At 36.0% G+C, this 18,146-nt stretch overlaps 1 protein-coding gene across 1 annotated transcript; it reads left to right on the top strand.

Annotated features, from left to right (window-relative positions):
- The first annotated feature begins 4,072 nt into the window (after positions 1–4,072).
- On the top strand, positions 4,073–16,660 carry LOC141763196 (dipeptidyl peptidase 4-like). The gene is made up of 27 exons (XM_074627665.1): positions 4,073–4,353; positions 5,197–5,294; positions 5,429–5,516; positions 6,675–6,773; positions 7,380–7,471; positions 7,629–7,703; positions 7,777–7,829; positions 8,422–8,491; positions 8,659–8,779; positions 9,498–9,652; positions 9,738–9,838; positions 9,925–10,054; positions 11,492–11,530; positions 11,812–11,910; positions 12,071–12,141; positions 12,491–12,544; positions 12,658–12,770; positions 12,873–12,920; positions 13,011–13,109; positions 13,761–13,830; positions 13,927–14,121; positions 14,356–14,410; positions 14,931–15,030; positions 15,117–15,175; positions 15,264–15,336; positions 15,947–16,020; positions 16,098–16,660. The coding sequence occupies exons 2-27, from the start codon at positions 5,292–5,294 to the stop codon at positions 16,188–16,190; spliced, it is 2,229 nt and encodes a 742-aa protein (XP_074483766.1). The 5' UTR covers positions 4,073–4,353; positions 5,197–5,291; the 3' UTR covers positions 16,191–16,660.
- Positions 16,661–18,146: the final 1,486 nt, after the last annotated feature.

The raw sequence follows: 18,146 nt of genomic DNA on the forward strand, positions 1-18,146 counted from the left end.
CCACTTTCCCAGTATTTTTTCAACGTCTCATTTAAGTATTTCCTTTTTAAAATTTTAGAAAATATAATTACATTAACAGTATATATACATAAAAAAAACTGCTCATACCAGGGGTACATTAATGAAGTAAAAAAAAAAATAATAATAATAATAATAATTAAAAATAATATATATCTATATCTATATAGATATAGATATAGATATAGATATATACATAGACATATACATATACATATACATAAAGAAAAAGTTCAGAATTCAGAATAAATTGTTATTGGTCCGTAAGAAATTTATAAAACACATAATTAGTTTTAATTATTCTTAATGTTTCTTGTCGTTGTGCCATATTGTCGCAGTTATTGATAAAAAAAAAAAGTGTAATTTTCCCCAAAATAAAATTATCTGTACAAAAAACATAATATATTTTTCCTTCTCATTACTTTCAAAAACATATGAAAATGTCTTAATCCTGAAATTGAATTATTTGCTTAGTTTTCCTTCTTAAATGATATCCACCCAAAATATTCTGGTATACATACAGTGATAAAATAAATTACATATTATTTCTTCTAGTTCACAGAAAGTACAAGAATACTCAATATCAATTTAAAATCTCATATGCAAAATTTTAAAGGAAACATCTAATTATTAAGGAACATACCACTATTCAATGGATTGGCTGTCCTGCATGGCTTGCTGTCACCACTAGATGGTGCTCTTTTTAAAAGACTGTCTATACAAACAAAAGGCAAAATGTATTTTATTTCTATAACTTGAGGTAAGGCAAGAAGAGTTCATTTGTAGAGCAACTTTAAACAGAAGCAGAGACTGACCTATATCACTGACAGTGCAAGTTAAATATAATTACATGGTAAATAAATATACTGGTATCATTAAAACACCTTTCAACTTATCATCTCATACTTATATTATATTATATATATATATTCACTGTACAAAGATATATGACACAAAGATATTCACTGCACAAAGATAGATGACACAAATATATTCACTGTACATAAATAGATGACACAAAGATATCTACTGTAAAAAGATAGATGACACAAAGATATTCACTGTACAGAGATAGATGACACAAAGATATTCACTGTACAAAGATATGTGACACAAAGATATTCACTGTACAGAGATAGATGACACAAAGATATTCACTGTACAGAGATAGATGACACAAAGATATTCACTGTACAAAGATAGATGACAAAGATATTCACTGTACAAAGATAGATGACACAAAGATATTCACTGTACAAAGATAGATGACAAAGATATTCACTGTACAAAGATAGATGACACAAAGATATTCACTTCACTTTTTAAAATATTTTTATGGCATACTATACTATGAATTTTTTATGACATTTTTTAGACATACTTTATTATGATTTTTCATATGTTTTTATGGCTTACTATACTATGACTTCTTTATGACATGCTATACTATATTTATACATATTGGGCAATTTATACTTTTCAGCTGCACTTTATAGGGAATATCATACTCTCTCTTCATCTACCGGTTGTTCGCTTTATTAACCTTGAAGAAAAAAGCTTGACAATAATATAAAATGCTAACAGAGCATGTTTGTTGTCAAAAACAGTCAACTGTGAAATCAATTTATCTGAAGTTAAAAGGTGAGAATCCACAGGAGCCACATCTGCACTGTACTTCCCCATTCAGTGAAACTCAGTGGAAATGTCGTGTGAATTCATGTGAATTGAACAGGAAACCAGTACACTGGGTGGCGGTCTAGGTGGTTAAGGGTGCAGAGGATGCAACGACTTCCTGTTGCGCTATATGGCATGTGACACTCAAACGCTGCTGTAACGGTTCAGATTAGTGCCATTGTGAATGGTGCTGATAGTGCTGCAGGCTCATGAGGGCATAGACTGGGAGCTATGAAGGTAAATATGTTGTAATATTCCTGATAACATGAAGGTACGAGAGCTTGGAGGAATATTTGTGAAATACCTACATAGTTTTGTTATGAATTTGAAGTCACAGGACTTTAAATGTGACAATGTAGAATGACATATTTCCAAGAAATCCTTGTTCTGAAAACAAACAATGAGATATAAATTGTCATGACTTTTTATATTTTTATGACATACTATACTATGATTTTTTTTATGACATACTATACTGTGATTTCTTTATAATTTATATATTTTTATGGCATACTATACAATGAGATTTTAAAATATTTTTATGACACACTATACTATGACTTTTTATATATATATCTTTTATGTCATACTATACTATGAGTTTTTAAAATATTTTTATGAAATATTATACTATTGCTTTTTAATATTTTTATGACAAACTATACTGTGACTTTTTTAATATTTTTATGATGTACTTATTTATGATATACTTTACTATGACTTTTTAAAATATTTATTATGACATACTTTACTGCGACATTTTTATATTTTTATGGCATATTATAATATGACTTTTTAAAATATTTTCATGACATACTATATAACTGTCTCATGTTGAAGCCAGTGTTGAGGTCAGCTGCTGCAACAGTACATTAAGCAGATACACTCAGTGCCATAAGGATGTTAATAGAAGCGTCACTGACCCTTTTCTAACACCACTTCTCCCAAACAATAACTCCCAAACACAACGCTGCTCAACCTCAAGCCAAGAATGCAATTATAGTACCGACACTTACAGCACATCTGTGGAAATCGCAATCCAGCGTCTCTGTTTATCCCTGAGAATAAACACTGGACATTTCCCCGAGGAGAACTGCTTAAGATGTTTAAGTGCAAATACCCAGCATCCACTGCAGGATATGAACAGTATCGTGTGCTGCAGCGATGACAAATAACTGAAATGTTTTATATAGTTTTATATATTTGAGGTTTGGAGTGTTGGTCAGACAAAATAAAATCCATTAAACATCACTTTAGGCTTTCAGAACTTGTGATGTTTGTTTTGGGATTAATTGAAAAAATATAGTGTATTAATGTTATAATGTGTGCAACAATAAAATGTTAATAAATACTTTACTAATGTAATCAGAATGTAATTATTTTTGTCTCCTATCAGCTATAATACAATTTCTAAACTAATTATTTACACAAATTAATGATAAAATGACAAATTATAACATTACTTATAATTAGTAGACATTATTAATTATCATTTCTTTGTTTGTTAACAGTAAAAGTTCAATTAAATATCAATTTAACCTTTATAACTGATGGTTATTATAAAGTGTTACCTTGAATTCTTTTGATTTGTTGATTTTTTTCTGACTAAACCTTATATACTTTTGACATGTTTCCTATTTTTATTATTATTAATAACAAAAAGGTTTATTTAACCCTACATTTATCATTTCATATACAGGAAATACTAAGAAACATTTGTACAGACATTTAAACGACCATTCAATCACAGCTCTCTCGATCTCTGTGATGCGTAAATGACTTTCCTTTCTCGTTCATTCCCTCTCTGTCTCCACAAATATCTGTCCAATAAGACCAAATGTGTCCAAAGTGACACCTATAAACGGTTTTAGCTGCGCTTAGTGTCAGCTAAATGGAGGCATCTATGAAGTGATGCTCTTCAAACAAGCCGTGCTGCATTAGGGAAGACATCCAGTGTCTATTTGTTTGCTGAGGATGTCCGGTGTGAGGGGGACAAGTGCACAATATGATGTCTATTCCCCATAAAGCCACAGCTTTATATTTGTTAAGCTTTTAACAGGCTTTTAGCATTGACTGTGACTGGTCAGCAATTATGTACAAAGTCTGTGGCAACATGCACTAAAAATTGACTTTATTTTTAGTCCCACTGATGCTCCAAAGTGTGCTTGACGCTTTCATGTAAAAAAAAATATTATTCTTATAAAATGCACCCTTTATGTCCCACGGTCAGTGACATAGTTCTCACGGTGCCTTCAGGAACAGGACCGAAACAGGAAGGCTATTAATGATTATGTAAATACAGCGTGTGGCATTTATGACAGTCAGTTTATTAACCTTCGTACAGCTGTTATCAGTCTTCCAGCAGTCATGTAAAGTCATCTGAGGCAGTGGCGGACTGGTCGCTAAATTACGAATCCTACCAGGGCGAAGGCTCGCCCTACTCTGCCTCTGATTGGCTAGTACTCGTTGCCTTCGTTGGTTGGGTTGGTTAGGTTTAGGCATGAGGAGTGAGATTGGTTAGGGTTAGGGCAAGAATATCAGGGTAAGCCAATCAGAGGTAGAGTAGGGCGAGTCATGCCTTCGCCATAGTAGGAAAAATTAAATCGCTGACTGGTTTTACCCAAATGTTATTCAGGACCTCTGCGTTACACAAACTACAAGGTGAATATTTATTTATTATTTTGAAAAAAAATTTTTCCAAATAAATCAACTATTCATTAATCTTCAGTTTCCCTATATACTACTACGAAAAGATAATATTCACATCCACCTTTACAAAAATCTACCATGTCTACCTTTAAATTAGCAAAATAACAAATGGAAGTCTGGCGTGGGAGCTCCCAGTGTGCTGGTACCCACTGAATATCCTTCATGAGGTGTTAGTAGATGCCAACATTGACCCTGACAGCTGAAAGCCCTTAGATTGTATAATATTATATTATTTAAATCTAAATGTGGCCTAAGACACCCTTATATTCTGCATATTAATTGTATTTCAAAGATGTATTTTCTGTACTTTGAACATATAGAAGCCTAGTTTTATTTGGTGTCCATGTTTTTGAGGAGGAATGTGTTTGCCTGTACAACCAGCTGGATGACAGTATAAGCAAACAGTATCATGAGTCACTGCCTTAGCCTGTTTGATAGAGGTCTGCAGCCACACCATAACCAGTCCCTGCTATTTACCCAGTAAACAAAATAAGTCAGTTAGACAAGTGTTTGTATGCATTTCTTAATAAACAGCACACACTTGCATGTGTTGCAGTGTTGAACAAAAAATGCAACTTATTCTATAAGAACTGCAGTTTACAAATAGGTTTATAAGAAAGTGTGTTGTCAGAGAGATGTCTATATGAATGAACCGAGTAGTGGACAGTTTGAGGAACAGCACACTTCCTCAAAAAACACTGGAAACACCATCACCATCACAAATCTGACGAACTTTACTCTGCAGGGCATTTTATTGTCCCACCTTTGAAACTTCACTTCATTAATATTTAACAGCAAAGCCAGCTGGGTTGCATAACTTCACTGTTTCTGCGCGCCTGTGGATCAATGGAGTTGTGATCTGGACTGGACATCTATAAAGCACAGAGACAATGGTTGGTGATGTTTTTTTTTATTATAATACCCACGTATTGATGTTATGGGTGTTTATGCCTCATGAGGAAACGTTCTGGGATGCGTTCTGGACGTTCTGGAACGCGTTTCTGACTTCTATTCCATTCTGTTGCAGGTTTCCATCGGAAAGGTGCTGCTCGGAGTCTTTGGAGTGGCAGTGGTGGTCATTCTCATAGCGGTACCTACTGCTATATATCTGAAAGGTGAGTCTTTGCTTTTCAATTTTGCTTTTTCCATGGCATTAATGCGTCATTTGTGGCACCGTTTACACTGAAAAGAAAGTATTTTTACGCACGCGTAATTACGCATGATCCGCTCTAAATGACACCTCTTATTTTTTATTTTTTTCACTAATATGTTTATTAGGTTTTCTTATTTTCACAAACACAATAAGAATAAAAAACAACAAAAAAAACAACAACAACAAACACTGGTACAGCTCAGATAAAAAAAAATTATATAGGAGGTCATATAGGAAATAGTCCATAGTGCAGGGAAGTCACAGGATATGTGAATTCATATCCAGGAGACTCCTTGTGAGATAATGGAGGAGAGATCAGGATATTGTGTCTGAGATACTGTTATTTTTTATTTTATTTTGTTTTATTTTGTTTTTTAAAGAAAAAAAATTGTTACTTAAAGGTCCCATATTATTAAAAAAAAGTGGGATTTTCATGTTTTTTTTATTATAAAATATGCTTAAGTCCTATATAAATACTGTGAAATTATCGAAACACTCAATTCACAGGGAAATACACAGAGCCCGTATTCAGAAACTCTGCATTTTAAACAAGTCGTCAGGATTTCTGCCCATTGTGTCTGAAATACTGTTGTTTTTTTGTTTTTTTATAATATGTTTATTGGGTTTTCTTATTTTCACAAACACAATAAGAATAAAAAAAAACATTGCCTTGGACAGAGGGTTTCTTATCACTGATCCACTGTAGTAATATATTTTTTTCTAGCAGCAAACGTAAGAATGTTATATAACCTTTTGTTGGCTGCAGTAGTTATATTTGTACTTGGGATTCCTAAAATCAAAGATTCATTTCTAAATCCTTATCAAATATCTTTTCCATTTCACATAATATTTCAGACCAGTATTTCTGTAATTTATGACACAACAAAAGGCAAATGGCACCTCTTATAAACACTGATAGGAAATGAAGAGCAATCACAAAGGGAGGTTTACAGTCTAGTGTCTCCCACACAGTACACATTGTAATAATTTCCATAATCAGCCCCAAACACACACTGACGTCAGCAATATTCCACTGGTCATTATCAGTTACAGCATCTAGCACTCCCTTTCCTGTATGATGATGATCATGATGTGTGTGTGTGATATCTCTGTGTTTCAGAGGACCAGGGGGGAAACAAGCACCAGAGATCTTTCACCCTGGAGGACGTCTTCAACAGCTCACTGAGACCAAAGTCCTTCGGCATGAGTTGGATCTCAGGTGGGGGGCTTAAACCTGTAAAAAGGAGAGAACATAAAGACATGATTACAGCCACTCGGCTTCTGAACTGTAAATGTGTCACTGAGGTAGTTTTATTGTCTCGCCAGACTATCACAGGACTGACACATAGAGACAGACAACCATTCACGCTCACATTCACACCTACGGGCAATTTAGAGTCAACAATCAACCTAACCTGCATGTCTTTGGACTGTAGGGGGAAACCGGAGCACCCGGAGAAAACCCACGCTAACACGGGGAGAATTAGATTTGCACATGTGTAACTAAAAATCATAATTACACACCTATTGGATACTTTTTTACAAAAGTCTGTATATAAAACCCATTAAAAGGACATATTTTTTTGCTACTTAATAGTCCACATTCTATTTAAACCCGGTATTTGTGCGACAGCAATTAATAAATCAAAGGGTCTGACAAAAAAAAGAAAAAAGTATGATACCTGTGGCTGTCGCAGGACTGTAATAAACCCGTCCAGCATTAATGCATTTTGAACCCTTATTATAAAGTATAACTGTTTAGCTGATGTCTTTAGGAATTTGCATGCTTGTCCTCTGGTTTAAATCAAATATTCGTCTTCCACAGATCATGAGTATCTGAAAAAGACCCAAGGCTCAGTCTTCCTTCAGAACGTGGTCACAGGAGCGTCCTCAGAGTTCCTGAGCAGAGACAAGTTCGTAAGTCATCCTCCTTGTGTGCTTGTTTTTTGTGAAAACCACATGAAATTAGCACAAAAACGACATACCCCTCCGAACAGATGCGGTGTTGTCTGTGAGGTCATGAGCAGACGTCTGTGAAATTCTCACAAAAGTTTTCTTTTTCCCCCCAACACAGGACGCAAAACGCGCTTATGATTACCGGCTGTCTGCTGACCGCAACTATGTCGCATTCATAAGCAATCATTCCAAGGTACACTAAGCTTTTATTCACATTAATCTGATGCATATTTAAAGCTAAAGTGTTTTGTTTTTTGTCCCATTAGCTGTGGAGGCATTCATTTACGGCAACATATTCACTTTATGACCGGGAATTAAAGTAAGTACACAAATTATATATGTTCATTGCTTTATTTCTACACCTATAAAATATATGTGACTTCCTCTGGACAGTTACATTCAAAGAAAAAGCATCCACCACACACTTTAATAGGCTACTCTATCAAAAAAGTAAGGATAACTACAAGCCAAGTATACCTTTCTGTAGGCCTATAAGGCAAGAATACTTAATTATACTTTTCTTAAGTATATCTCGATCAAAAGATTAAGTACAAGTAGGCCTATAAGCCAAGTATTCTTAGTCTTTTCTGTATACTTGTCAGTATAAGCCAAGTATACTTAGATGTTTTGATATACTTGTCAGTATAAGCCAAGTATATTTAGACTTTTCTGTATACTTTTCAGTATTAAGTATATCTCATAAGTACATAAAAAGTAAACCGAAAGTATACTCTTTTATTTAAGTTTAAAAGAAGTATACTAATAACACACTTGAATTAACTTTTCCTTGGCAGTGGTCCATGCTATGCATGCAAAGTAGATTATTTTAGAATATTTCTTTTGAAATAACATAGTGGTACGGCAGATAAGGAAAGCTCACTGCAGTTCTACTTGTTTTAACTTCATTTCAGACAATTTCTCACATCTGACATTCCGGATAAAGTCCAGTACTTTGCCTGGGCTCCTGAAGGGAACAAACTGGTAAGCTTGGACACACAAATGATTGGTTGTATGTGCATAACTTTGAGTGACTTTGAGTGGGCTTTGAAGCGGGTGATCGATGAGGTGATCAACATTCCACAAACACTCGAGCAGAACAAAACTGGGTTCATGAGGCTTATATGTTTGTATTTTTATTGTATTTTCAGGCCTATGTTTGGGAGAACAATGTGTATATAAAGACCAGCCCTGGGTCAGCCCCACGGCAGGTCACTTTCAATGGCAAGGAGAATCTGATTTTGAATGGGATCCCGGACTGGGTGTATGAGGGTAAGTAGATAGTGAAGATAGATAGAACAAGATATTGGTATCATATGAAACTAGAAAACCGAAGGAATCCATTGGTACCAATGCTTGTCGAGAAGGAGGCTAAATAACGCTCCAAACGTACGCTAAGAGCATATTTTTTATGCTAAATGCTGTACCTATGAGGGTTTCCGGACAATATTTGTCATTGTTTTGTGTTTTTAATTGATTTCCAATAATAAATATATACATACATTTGCATAAAGCAGCATATTTGCCCACTCCCATGTTGATAAGAGTATTAAATACTTGACAAACCTCCCTTTAAGGTTAATTTTGAACAGATAAATAATGTACGATTAATTGCGATTAACTATGGACATCATGCAGTTAATCGCGATTAAATATAATCGATTGACAGCCCTAATTTGAACCCAAACCACAATCTTTTCCTAAATCTAAACGCATTATCGCGTTAACTTTGACAGCCCTACTTTGTATATATTTAACTAATTTTCTAATCAGGAGATTATGATGTGACATTTCAATACAAATTGACCATAAATGTGTGAGATCCTTGATTCTCCAGCATGTCACATGTCAGGAAGTAGGAAAAAAATTCCTTTTTGTTTGATGACACTATTTTTAGTGTTGTAGTTGGGATCAAACCCCAACCTTGACCCCCACAGAAGTCCTGAATCCTTAGTAATCCTAACTCAGCTTTACACTTCCCCCCTTCCAGAGGAGATGTTCTCATCCAGTCAGGGTCTCTGGTGGTCCCCGGAAGGGAAGTACGTGGCTTATGCTGAGTTCAACGACACACTGGTCCACAATATAGAGTACTCCTGGTATGGTGAGAACCAGTACCCCAGCACTGTTTCCATTCCTTATCCAAAGGTAGGACATCCATCCAGGGCCTGTTTGACGGATCATTGTATTATTGCATGTCAATGAGTGTATCTTACATTCTTCTCTTGTGCAGCCAGGAACTCCCAACCCTACTGTGAAACTGTTTGCTGTGGACACTGACAACAGCACAGCAGAAATTACTGAGGTTGTTGTTCCAGCCTTATTCGGCTCAGGGTAACGAAACACACTCTATTATTCTGTTAATCAGAAACAAACTGGAGCTTACCAGAGTGTCATAATTTATCTTTTCTTGCCCTCAGTGAGCACTACTTGGCCACTGTTACTTGGGCGACGGATGAACGTATTGCGGTCCAATGGCTGAAGAGAGTACAAAACCACCTCATCCTTCAGATCTACAATTTTAATGGAGTCAGCTGGGATCCTGTTGAGGTAAAACAGCAGCTTATTGATGAGTTTCATGTATGCAAACCATTTTAATAGCAATAAAACCTGCCAGCACTAACACGTTTTCACGTTTACTGAAAGGGAAAAAAACTTTCATAGACCTGTAATTTTTTATTGTGGCTTAATTGCCTTCATGTCAACTGCTAACCAGCTGCCATGCGTTGTTATATGTAGCCACACATAATTCTTTAAATCATTAAACAAGTCTGTCTCTCAACAATATTCACATTTCCACATTACCCTAACCCTGAAATTTTCCTTTTTTGTTCAAATTTGCAGTGCAATGCTTTATAACTATATACACAGCATTATTACCCATCTTTACGTAAATAATAATCACTAAATAATGTGATTTCATAAAATTTATGAAGCATTTGATGGGTCCCAACACCGTGTCATGTCCCACAATTGTGGTCTCAATGTTGAGATAAAATTAGATAACTAAATTACAATATGACATAATTTCAAATGGAATTGTTTCATATACATCAAAATGCAAAAAAAATAATTTAATATTACTCTAGAATTCATGTCATGTTTGTACAAAATTTCATTAGAATCCATCAGTAGTTCATGAGGACCAAAGTGGCGGACCAAATAACATTGCTATCCATTACTATCCATCCATCCATCCATCCATCTGCAACCGCTTATCCCGTTAGGGGTCGCGGGGGGGGACTGGAGCCGATCCCAGCCGACATTGGGCGAAGGCAGGGTACACCCTGGACAGGTCGCCAGTCCATCGCAGGGCTTACACATAGAGACAGACAACCATTCACGCTCACATTCACACCTACGGGCAATTTTAGAGTCCACAATTAACCTAACCTGCATGTCTTTGGACTGTGGGAGGAAACCGGAGTACCCGGAGAAAACCCACGCTAACACGGGGAGAACATGCAAACTCCACACAGAAGGGTCCCAAGCCAGATTCGAACCTGCAACCCTCTAGCTGTGAGGCGCCAGTGCTAACCACTGCACCACCGTGCAGCCCTTTATCCATTACTAAACACTTGCAATGTACATATGAGCATCTGAGTATTGTTTTTGGACAGACTTCAAAAAATTGAACTTATCCTTTAAACTACCTGGAAGACCTACATTTGAATTTAACAATACTAATTCATGGACATTTATTTTTCTAAGCTCCATGTCACAAACTGTTAATATTCACTACTTTGTTAGTGATCACATCAGTCACATTATTGATTGTTGATTTAACCACATTGCAAAATGTTCAGACATTTTCAGCTTAAAGCAACGGAAAGCTTTGCCACTTGAAATTTCATGTTAGCTAAAAGGTTTCTCAATTCAGTTCTGTGTTGCAACGTCTCTCTTAGTTTAGACTGATAAGGCTGTTTTTTATTGTTATCGAATCTAGCTCAGTGCGGCTATAAAAACTATTTGTATTTCTTTTTACAGCATCTGGAGGTGAAGAGTCCCGATGGTTGGGTTGGACGGGTAAGTCCAGTGCACTGTTAAAGGATATTCTGTATTTTTCTTTTTTATAAATTCCCTGAAAAGACCAAAACCAACAATGAATGCATCTGCTAACAAGTATTGTGTGTATTAGTGCTCCATTGTTGTCCAAAAACATTTAAAAACACATTACCATGAACAAACACACTGTGGTTTATTTTGACCCACATCACCATCCTGCTGCCAGACATACTCATTTAAGCACCAGATGTGGATTAATCCGAGAATCCGAGAATATAGCATAATATACTTGTTCTTCCTAGTTCTCTCCATCAGAACCAGTGTTTGCCGCAGACAAGAACAGCTACTACCTGTTGATGAGCAACACTGAAGGGTACAAGCACATCCATCATGTGGTCGGGGTAGGTAGAATGATTCATTTTAGTCGGTAGTCCAATATCGCACCGGCAAATTCAGATATTTTTTTTAGACTTGCACACTATCACACATATTGCACAATATCCAATATGTTTCTGTAGCATGTTACCAACCACGCACATTATGTTCTGACTCATCATGCAGGGCACAGCTACAGCAATCACCTCTGGACAATGGGAAGTCATTGACATCCTGAAAGTAACCGCTGATAGTGTGTAAGTCATTGCATCATCTGCATACAGTTGTATACACATGCATAAACTTGTGAAAACAAGCATAATTCTACACTGCATGACTGTACAGTGTCTTCTATTCTGTAGCAGCTAGTTATAAAGCTGTATTGCATCTGCACCATTCCATCAAATGGAAATATTCTAGATGTTTTTAATGCATCATTTTATGCACTTTCCTAAACTGTAAGCCGACACATTTCTCTGGAAACGTTGGGATTGTCGCTAAGTTATGATGGCGTTTAAAAGAAAATTGTCATGTCCTATGAGCTGAATTCCTACTTTGCCACAATCTGAAATTGCCTTCCCACTCACACATACGATTATTCCACAGATATTATTCAAGTAACGAAGAGGGCGGCACGCCAGGAGGAAGGAATGTTTACAAGTAAGTACAGATTTACAATTTTTTTTGTTATTGAAGCCATCATTTTTGATAGCATTTCTTTAGACTTACAGTGTGTGTGTGTGTGTGTGTGTGTGTGTGTGTGTGTGTGTCAGGCGGACCGAACAAGGGTTCAAGTGTCTGACGTGTGCGTTTCGTGGAGATGACTGTCAGTATAACTCAGCCTACTTCAGCCACAATGCCTCCTTCTACCGTATGACCTGCAGTGGTCAGTTATACTTTGTTTCTTAAAATAAGTATTCATTTTATTAAAAATCAATTAAAAAACACAAAACATGGCAAATAATATTACTGTAATTTTTACCCAAAGGTCCTGGCATTCCTTACCATGCTCTCATGGAAAATGGGAATGATATAGGTAATTCACACATTTGAAATTAAGTCTGAAATAATATCAAGGAGGAGAAAATGTTATTCTAATGAGCTTTCTGTATTTTTACATTTGTAGAACTCCATGTTTTGGAGGACAATAAGGCATTTAGCAGCCTGATATCTGACATCCAAATGCCCAGCATGCGTCGACGCACCATAAAAATTGAAGGATTAGGTAAGTGAATTCAGCAAAGACCAAGTAACAGTTTATTGTTAACCAGTTTGTACAAATTAAACAAAGGTGGAAGTAGCCATATTGAGGGTCAAAAGTATTGTAGCTGTGTATCACCATATCTGAATGTGTGAAAATATTTTGTATGAATACATTGAAATGCGTGAATGTATAAAAACGTTCTGAAGAAATTAATTCAAATGTTTGAATGTGCAAAAAATATCTGAACAAATAGATTTCATTTTTGAATCCAAAAGGAGGCCTGCAGATGTGCATGGCATTTTGCAAACAAATGAAAAACTATATATATATTATAAAGTGTATCAGATGTTATAATGTGTGCAACAATAAACTGTTAATAAATACTTTACTAATGTAATCAGAATGTAATTGTTAACATCTATCAACTATGATAGAATATATTTTTAACTAATTATTTCAGATTACACAAACTAATGATAAAATAACAGAAATTATAGCATTACTAATAATTAGTAAACATTATTAATGATAATTTCATTGTTTGTTGACAGTAAAATAACTATTAACAAAGTTTAATTAAATATCAATTGACCATTTATAAATGATGAGTATTTCTCCCACTACTGTTTTTATTTATTCACATTTTTCCATGGATGTTCATATTTTTGACAGATCTCTGGTACCAGATGTTTTTACCTCCAGGCTTTGATGAATCCAAGAAGTACCCTTTACTAATAGATGTGTAAGAATCTATTACAAAAAAACTATAACATTTAATTATAAATGCTTTTCAACAGAGAGTTCATAAACTGATAGTGAATTCTGCCCAACCCTTCAGGTATGCTGGTCCCTGCAGTCAGAAAGCAGACTACGTCTACAGGGTCGGCTGGTCCACCTACCTGGCCAGCACTGAGAAAATCATCGTCGCCAGCTTTGACGGAAGAGGAAGCGGTTACCGAGGCGACGAGTTAATGCACGCAATCTACAAACGTCTGGGAACCTATGAGGTGGAAGATCAGATAACAGCAGCCAGGTAAGGAAAGCGAGGAGCAGTTTGGACAAGTCAACGCATCTCAAACAAACAGCCTCACCCTCTGTTTCCCAGGAAAGCTTGATGAAACTGGATTTGACTTGTTTCTGTGGTTGAAATGCTCCCAGGTGAACACAGGAAATGTCATGAGTGACGATGACGATCAGAAGACCAGTTTATATCCTTTGAATTTACTGCTCAATGTTAAGATAATTGTCCTTTTTTTTTGTATTTTAGGAAATTCATTGACATGGGCTTCATTGACAAAAACAGAGTTGCTATTTGGGGCTGGGTAAGTTGACAAGACTTTGTATTAAAACACTATTATTTTTTGTTGTTTAGTCCAAAAGTCAAAATTAATTGAAAAAAGTTAGATGTGGACTAATAATTTCCAAAATGTACAACATGTTTCTATCTAACGAAATAGTCTGCCTCAATTTACAGTATATTTATTGCCGTTTAGCCTTTCAAAAGTTTCTCGGACACGCCATTTGTAAAGATTATGTTGCCTTACAAAATGTGTAAGTATCACAAACGTTTGTTTGCCACAGAGCTTATTTTCTGCAATAATCCAAAACCCAATGGAAAAATCCCATTTGCTTTTTGTCAAGGGAACCAGGGCGATGCTAACTTCCTGGTTGGCCCACAAAAATACCCTTCAGCACTCTATATGCAGTGTGTTATTTCATAGTTCATAGCAGGCAATAAAAGGCGCTGAAAAATGAGTTAATGTTTCACCCTGCTGTCAGTGTGCTTGGTCTTTACTTAAGGGTTAGGATGAGCTACAGTAACGAGCTGTTTATCTTTCACAGTCTTATGGTGGATATGTGACGTCAATGGCCTTGGGATCTGGAAGTGGAGTTTTCAAATGTGGAATGGCGGTCGCACCGGTGTCCAAATGGGAATATTATGGTATTTTTAAGCAAGTTCTTCATGTTAATAACCTTCCCAGACCTAACACGCTCACTTTAATGACACACAACATCTGTTTATTCCAGATTCCATCTACACAGAGCGGTACATGATGGAGCCTTCAGAGAATTATCTTGCCTACACTGTAAGTGTCATGCTCAGTGTTATCATGATCGGCATTAGTTATGATATCACCTGTGGTCACCAATAAACACAAATGTGATTGTGTGCAGAACTCAACAGTAACTGCCAGGGCCAAGAATTTCCAGTCAGTGCAGTATCTTCTGGTTCACGGAACAGCTGACGGTGAGTTATGCATCCACTATTTATATATTAATTTGACAATTGTTATTAATGTATGTTGTACAGTAATACCATCAATCTATATGCTGTATATATGACTGTTTTCTGTACTGTACTAATAGAGTACTGTACAGAGAATGATTTGTTAGGATTTTGTAGACCCATTGACCTTTAGTCTAGAGCCACAATCAGATCAAACTCTCTCCACGACTAACACTTCGGGCCATGATATGCTGTTTTGGAAAAGTCTGTGGTCAAGTCCTAATCTCTATAAACAGATATCTGCATAATGAATACACAATCTGCAGGCAACGGGACAAGATTTAGGTATTGGAAGCGTTCTGGTTTCCATTTGTAGTCCGAGTAGTATTGACCAATCATGTTTGAGCAGGCTTTGGTTGAACGCAGGTAAACATTATCCATTATCTGGATATCCGATGGCTACACCGGAACACCCAAAATATTGTCCGTTGTCTAGATTTAGGTCTAGGACCTAGGACTCCATCTAGATGTTCAGGGGGTCATGTAGGACCTAAGTGACCCACTGATTTCTCTAGATCAAAATGGGGCGATTGCATCGCCTCAATTAATTTGTTGTTCTTGTGTTTTCTAGACAATGTTCATTTCCAGCAGGCAGCCGAGATCTCTGAAGCTTTGGTAGAGGAGCAGGTGGACTTTGAGGCGATGGTGAGATTTCCGGAAAATTCAAAGTGAAATAATTGGAAGATTGTGTCGTTAAAATAATCATTATTTTTGTCTTTCAGTGGTACACAGACAAGGATCATGGGCTCGGCGGCTCGGCTAATCAACACGTCTACACCCACATGAGTCACTTCCTACAGAGGTGCTTTGCTTGAGGTCCACTGGATCACAAAGATCTTCTTTCATTGCCTTAAGTGAATAAATTAAAATTGGGTGATAAAGTCTTCAATTGTAAATGCAGGCTTGATTATTAGTGCTCCAAGTGCCGGGAAAGTACAAAGTAGCCCAAGTCATACTGTCATTCTGTGAAATTTTGTCTTGCATAGGCCTGTTTTCAGTCAGAAAAAAACAGCTTCTCTGGAAAATTATTACATTTTAATTTGTAACATATAGGCCTACATTTTTGAGTTTGTTTTGTGGATGTACTTTTTCAAGATGTTGACCTGGGGATAGGGGAACAACATAATAAAAAGTTTAATTGTACTTGTACTACTTGGATAAAAACAGTTTTTACAGTATTGTATTAAATTATGCACCATCGCAATTTTATACAGTTTTCAAATTTATGAGATTGTTGTCTGTTTGATGTAATTGTTTCTTAAAATAAAAAATAATTAAATAAGAACTCCTTTTGTTTGAGACGGCATGTTTTAAGCATCACTTTAAGGGGAAATGAGCGTAGCAATGATAGCCTTAATTGTTGAATTTTCCACATAACGAAACATAACATAACATAACATAAAACATAAAACATAACATAAAACTTAACATATAACATAACAAAACAACAACATAACATACAATATAACATAACAACATGTAACATAACATAACTTTACAATATAACATATAACATATCATGACATTACATGACATGACATGACATATATCATATCATATAACATATCATAACATAACATATAACATATAACATTGTGGCATTACTGATTCCCCCAGACTTTAGTTGATCAGGCAGAAGACTGAAAAACAGTTCCCATCCACATAATAATATAAAATAAAATGCCTCCTTAATAATAATAATGATAATAATGAACAAATGCCTCTACAATAACAAACAATTAAGGAAACTGAAATATTGTTTTTATTTTTCCTTTTACCCCCCTTTAAAGTTTCCCCAAATTAAATAAACTAAAAGAAATGGGTATAAAGGGTTTCAGTGAAAATCAACAAATGAATAGAATAACAAAATACAGCCTGCAGGCGTTAGGCTATCGTGAAGCTAAGCCAGATTCTTGCACAAATAGCACCTAAACATCCTAGTGCAGGTAACCTAATTGAAGAGTATTTATTTTGTTTCCCCTATTAGGATAGTTAACTCTCTCAATAAGCAAAACACAAAGAGCACAGAATCTCAAAAGGGCCTAAAACAGACCAGAGTTTCTGGTTTGGCTGATAACAGATGTTGCATTTAGTGAAGGAGAGATCAGGATGACACTGGGTGTGCAGTTTCCCTCCTCTTTTAAGCCCTACAGAAAGGGCGTCGTTACACCCTGATTGGCCAATAGGGGAATGCACCAAGCTGTTCTCAACTATCATTTAAGAGCCAGTCCCCACACCCTGCGCAACAGGTGAACTGAATAACCCTCTAATCACTCAGCAACTCAACCAAAAAAACACCAAAGAAAAGGGAAACAACAGCAAACACCTGAGAATTGGTAGCTGCCACAAGATAACATAACATATAATAACATAACATCATAACATAACATAACATATCATGACATGACATGACATATATCATATCATATAACATATAATATAACATAATAAAACATAACATAACATAACCAAGAGTCTACAGCCATGCTAGTCCTTGTTTTCGGTGACGGATGTATTATAAGACCTGGATACTGGACCCGAATGGCGCCTATTCATTCCAATGAGAATTGCTCGCTTGGCACATACGCCAAAATAGTTTTCTAACTTCCGGGTTTACTTCCGGGGTATGCGGCCCAAAGAATATGCGCAGTAGTGTTTCTCCCACTGGCCACGCCCGCGACTTCCCGCTCGGTCCTTAGACTTTACATTGTGATGACATCACAGATGTTTCAAATTTTCTCGACTCGAGGAAAAGTTTTACAAATATATAA

This window comes from Sebastes fasciatus, chromosome 24 (assembly GCF_043250625.1).
Source record: "Sebastes fasciatus isolate fSebFas1 chromosome 24, fSebFas1.pri, whole genome shotgun sequence".
Lineage (NCBI taxonomy): Eukaryota > Metazoa > Chordata > Actinopteri > Perciformes > Sebastidae > Sebastes > Sebastes fasciatus.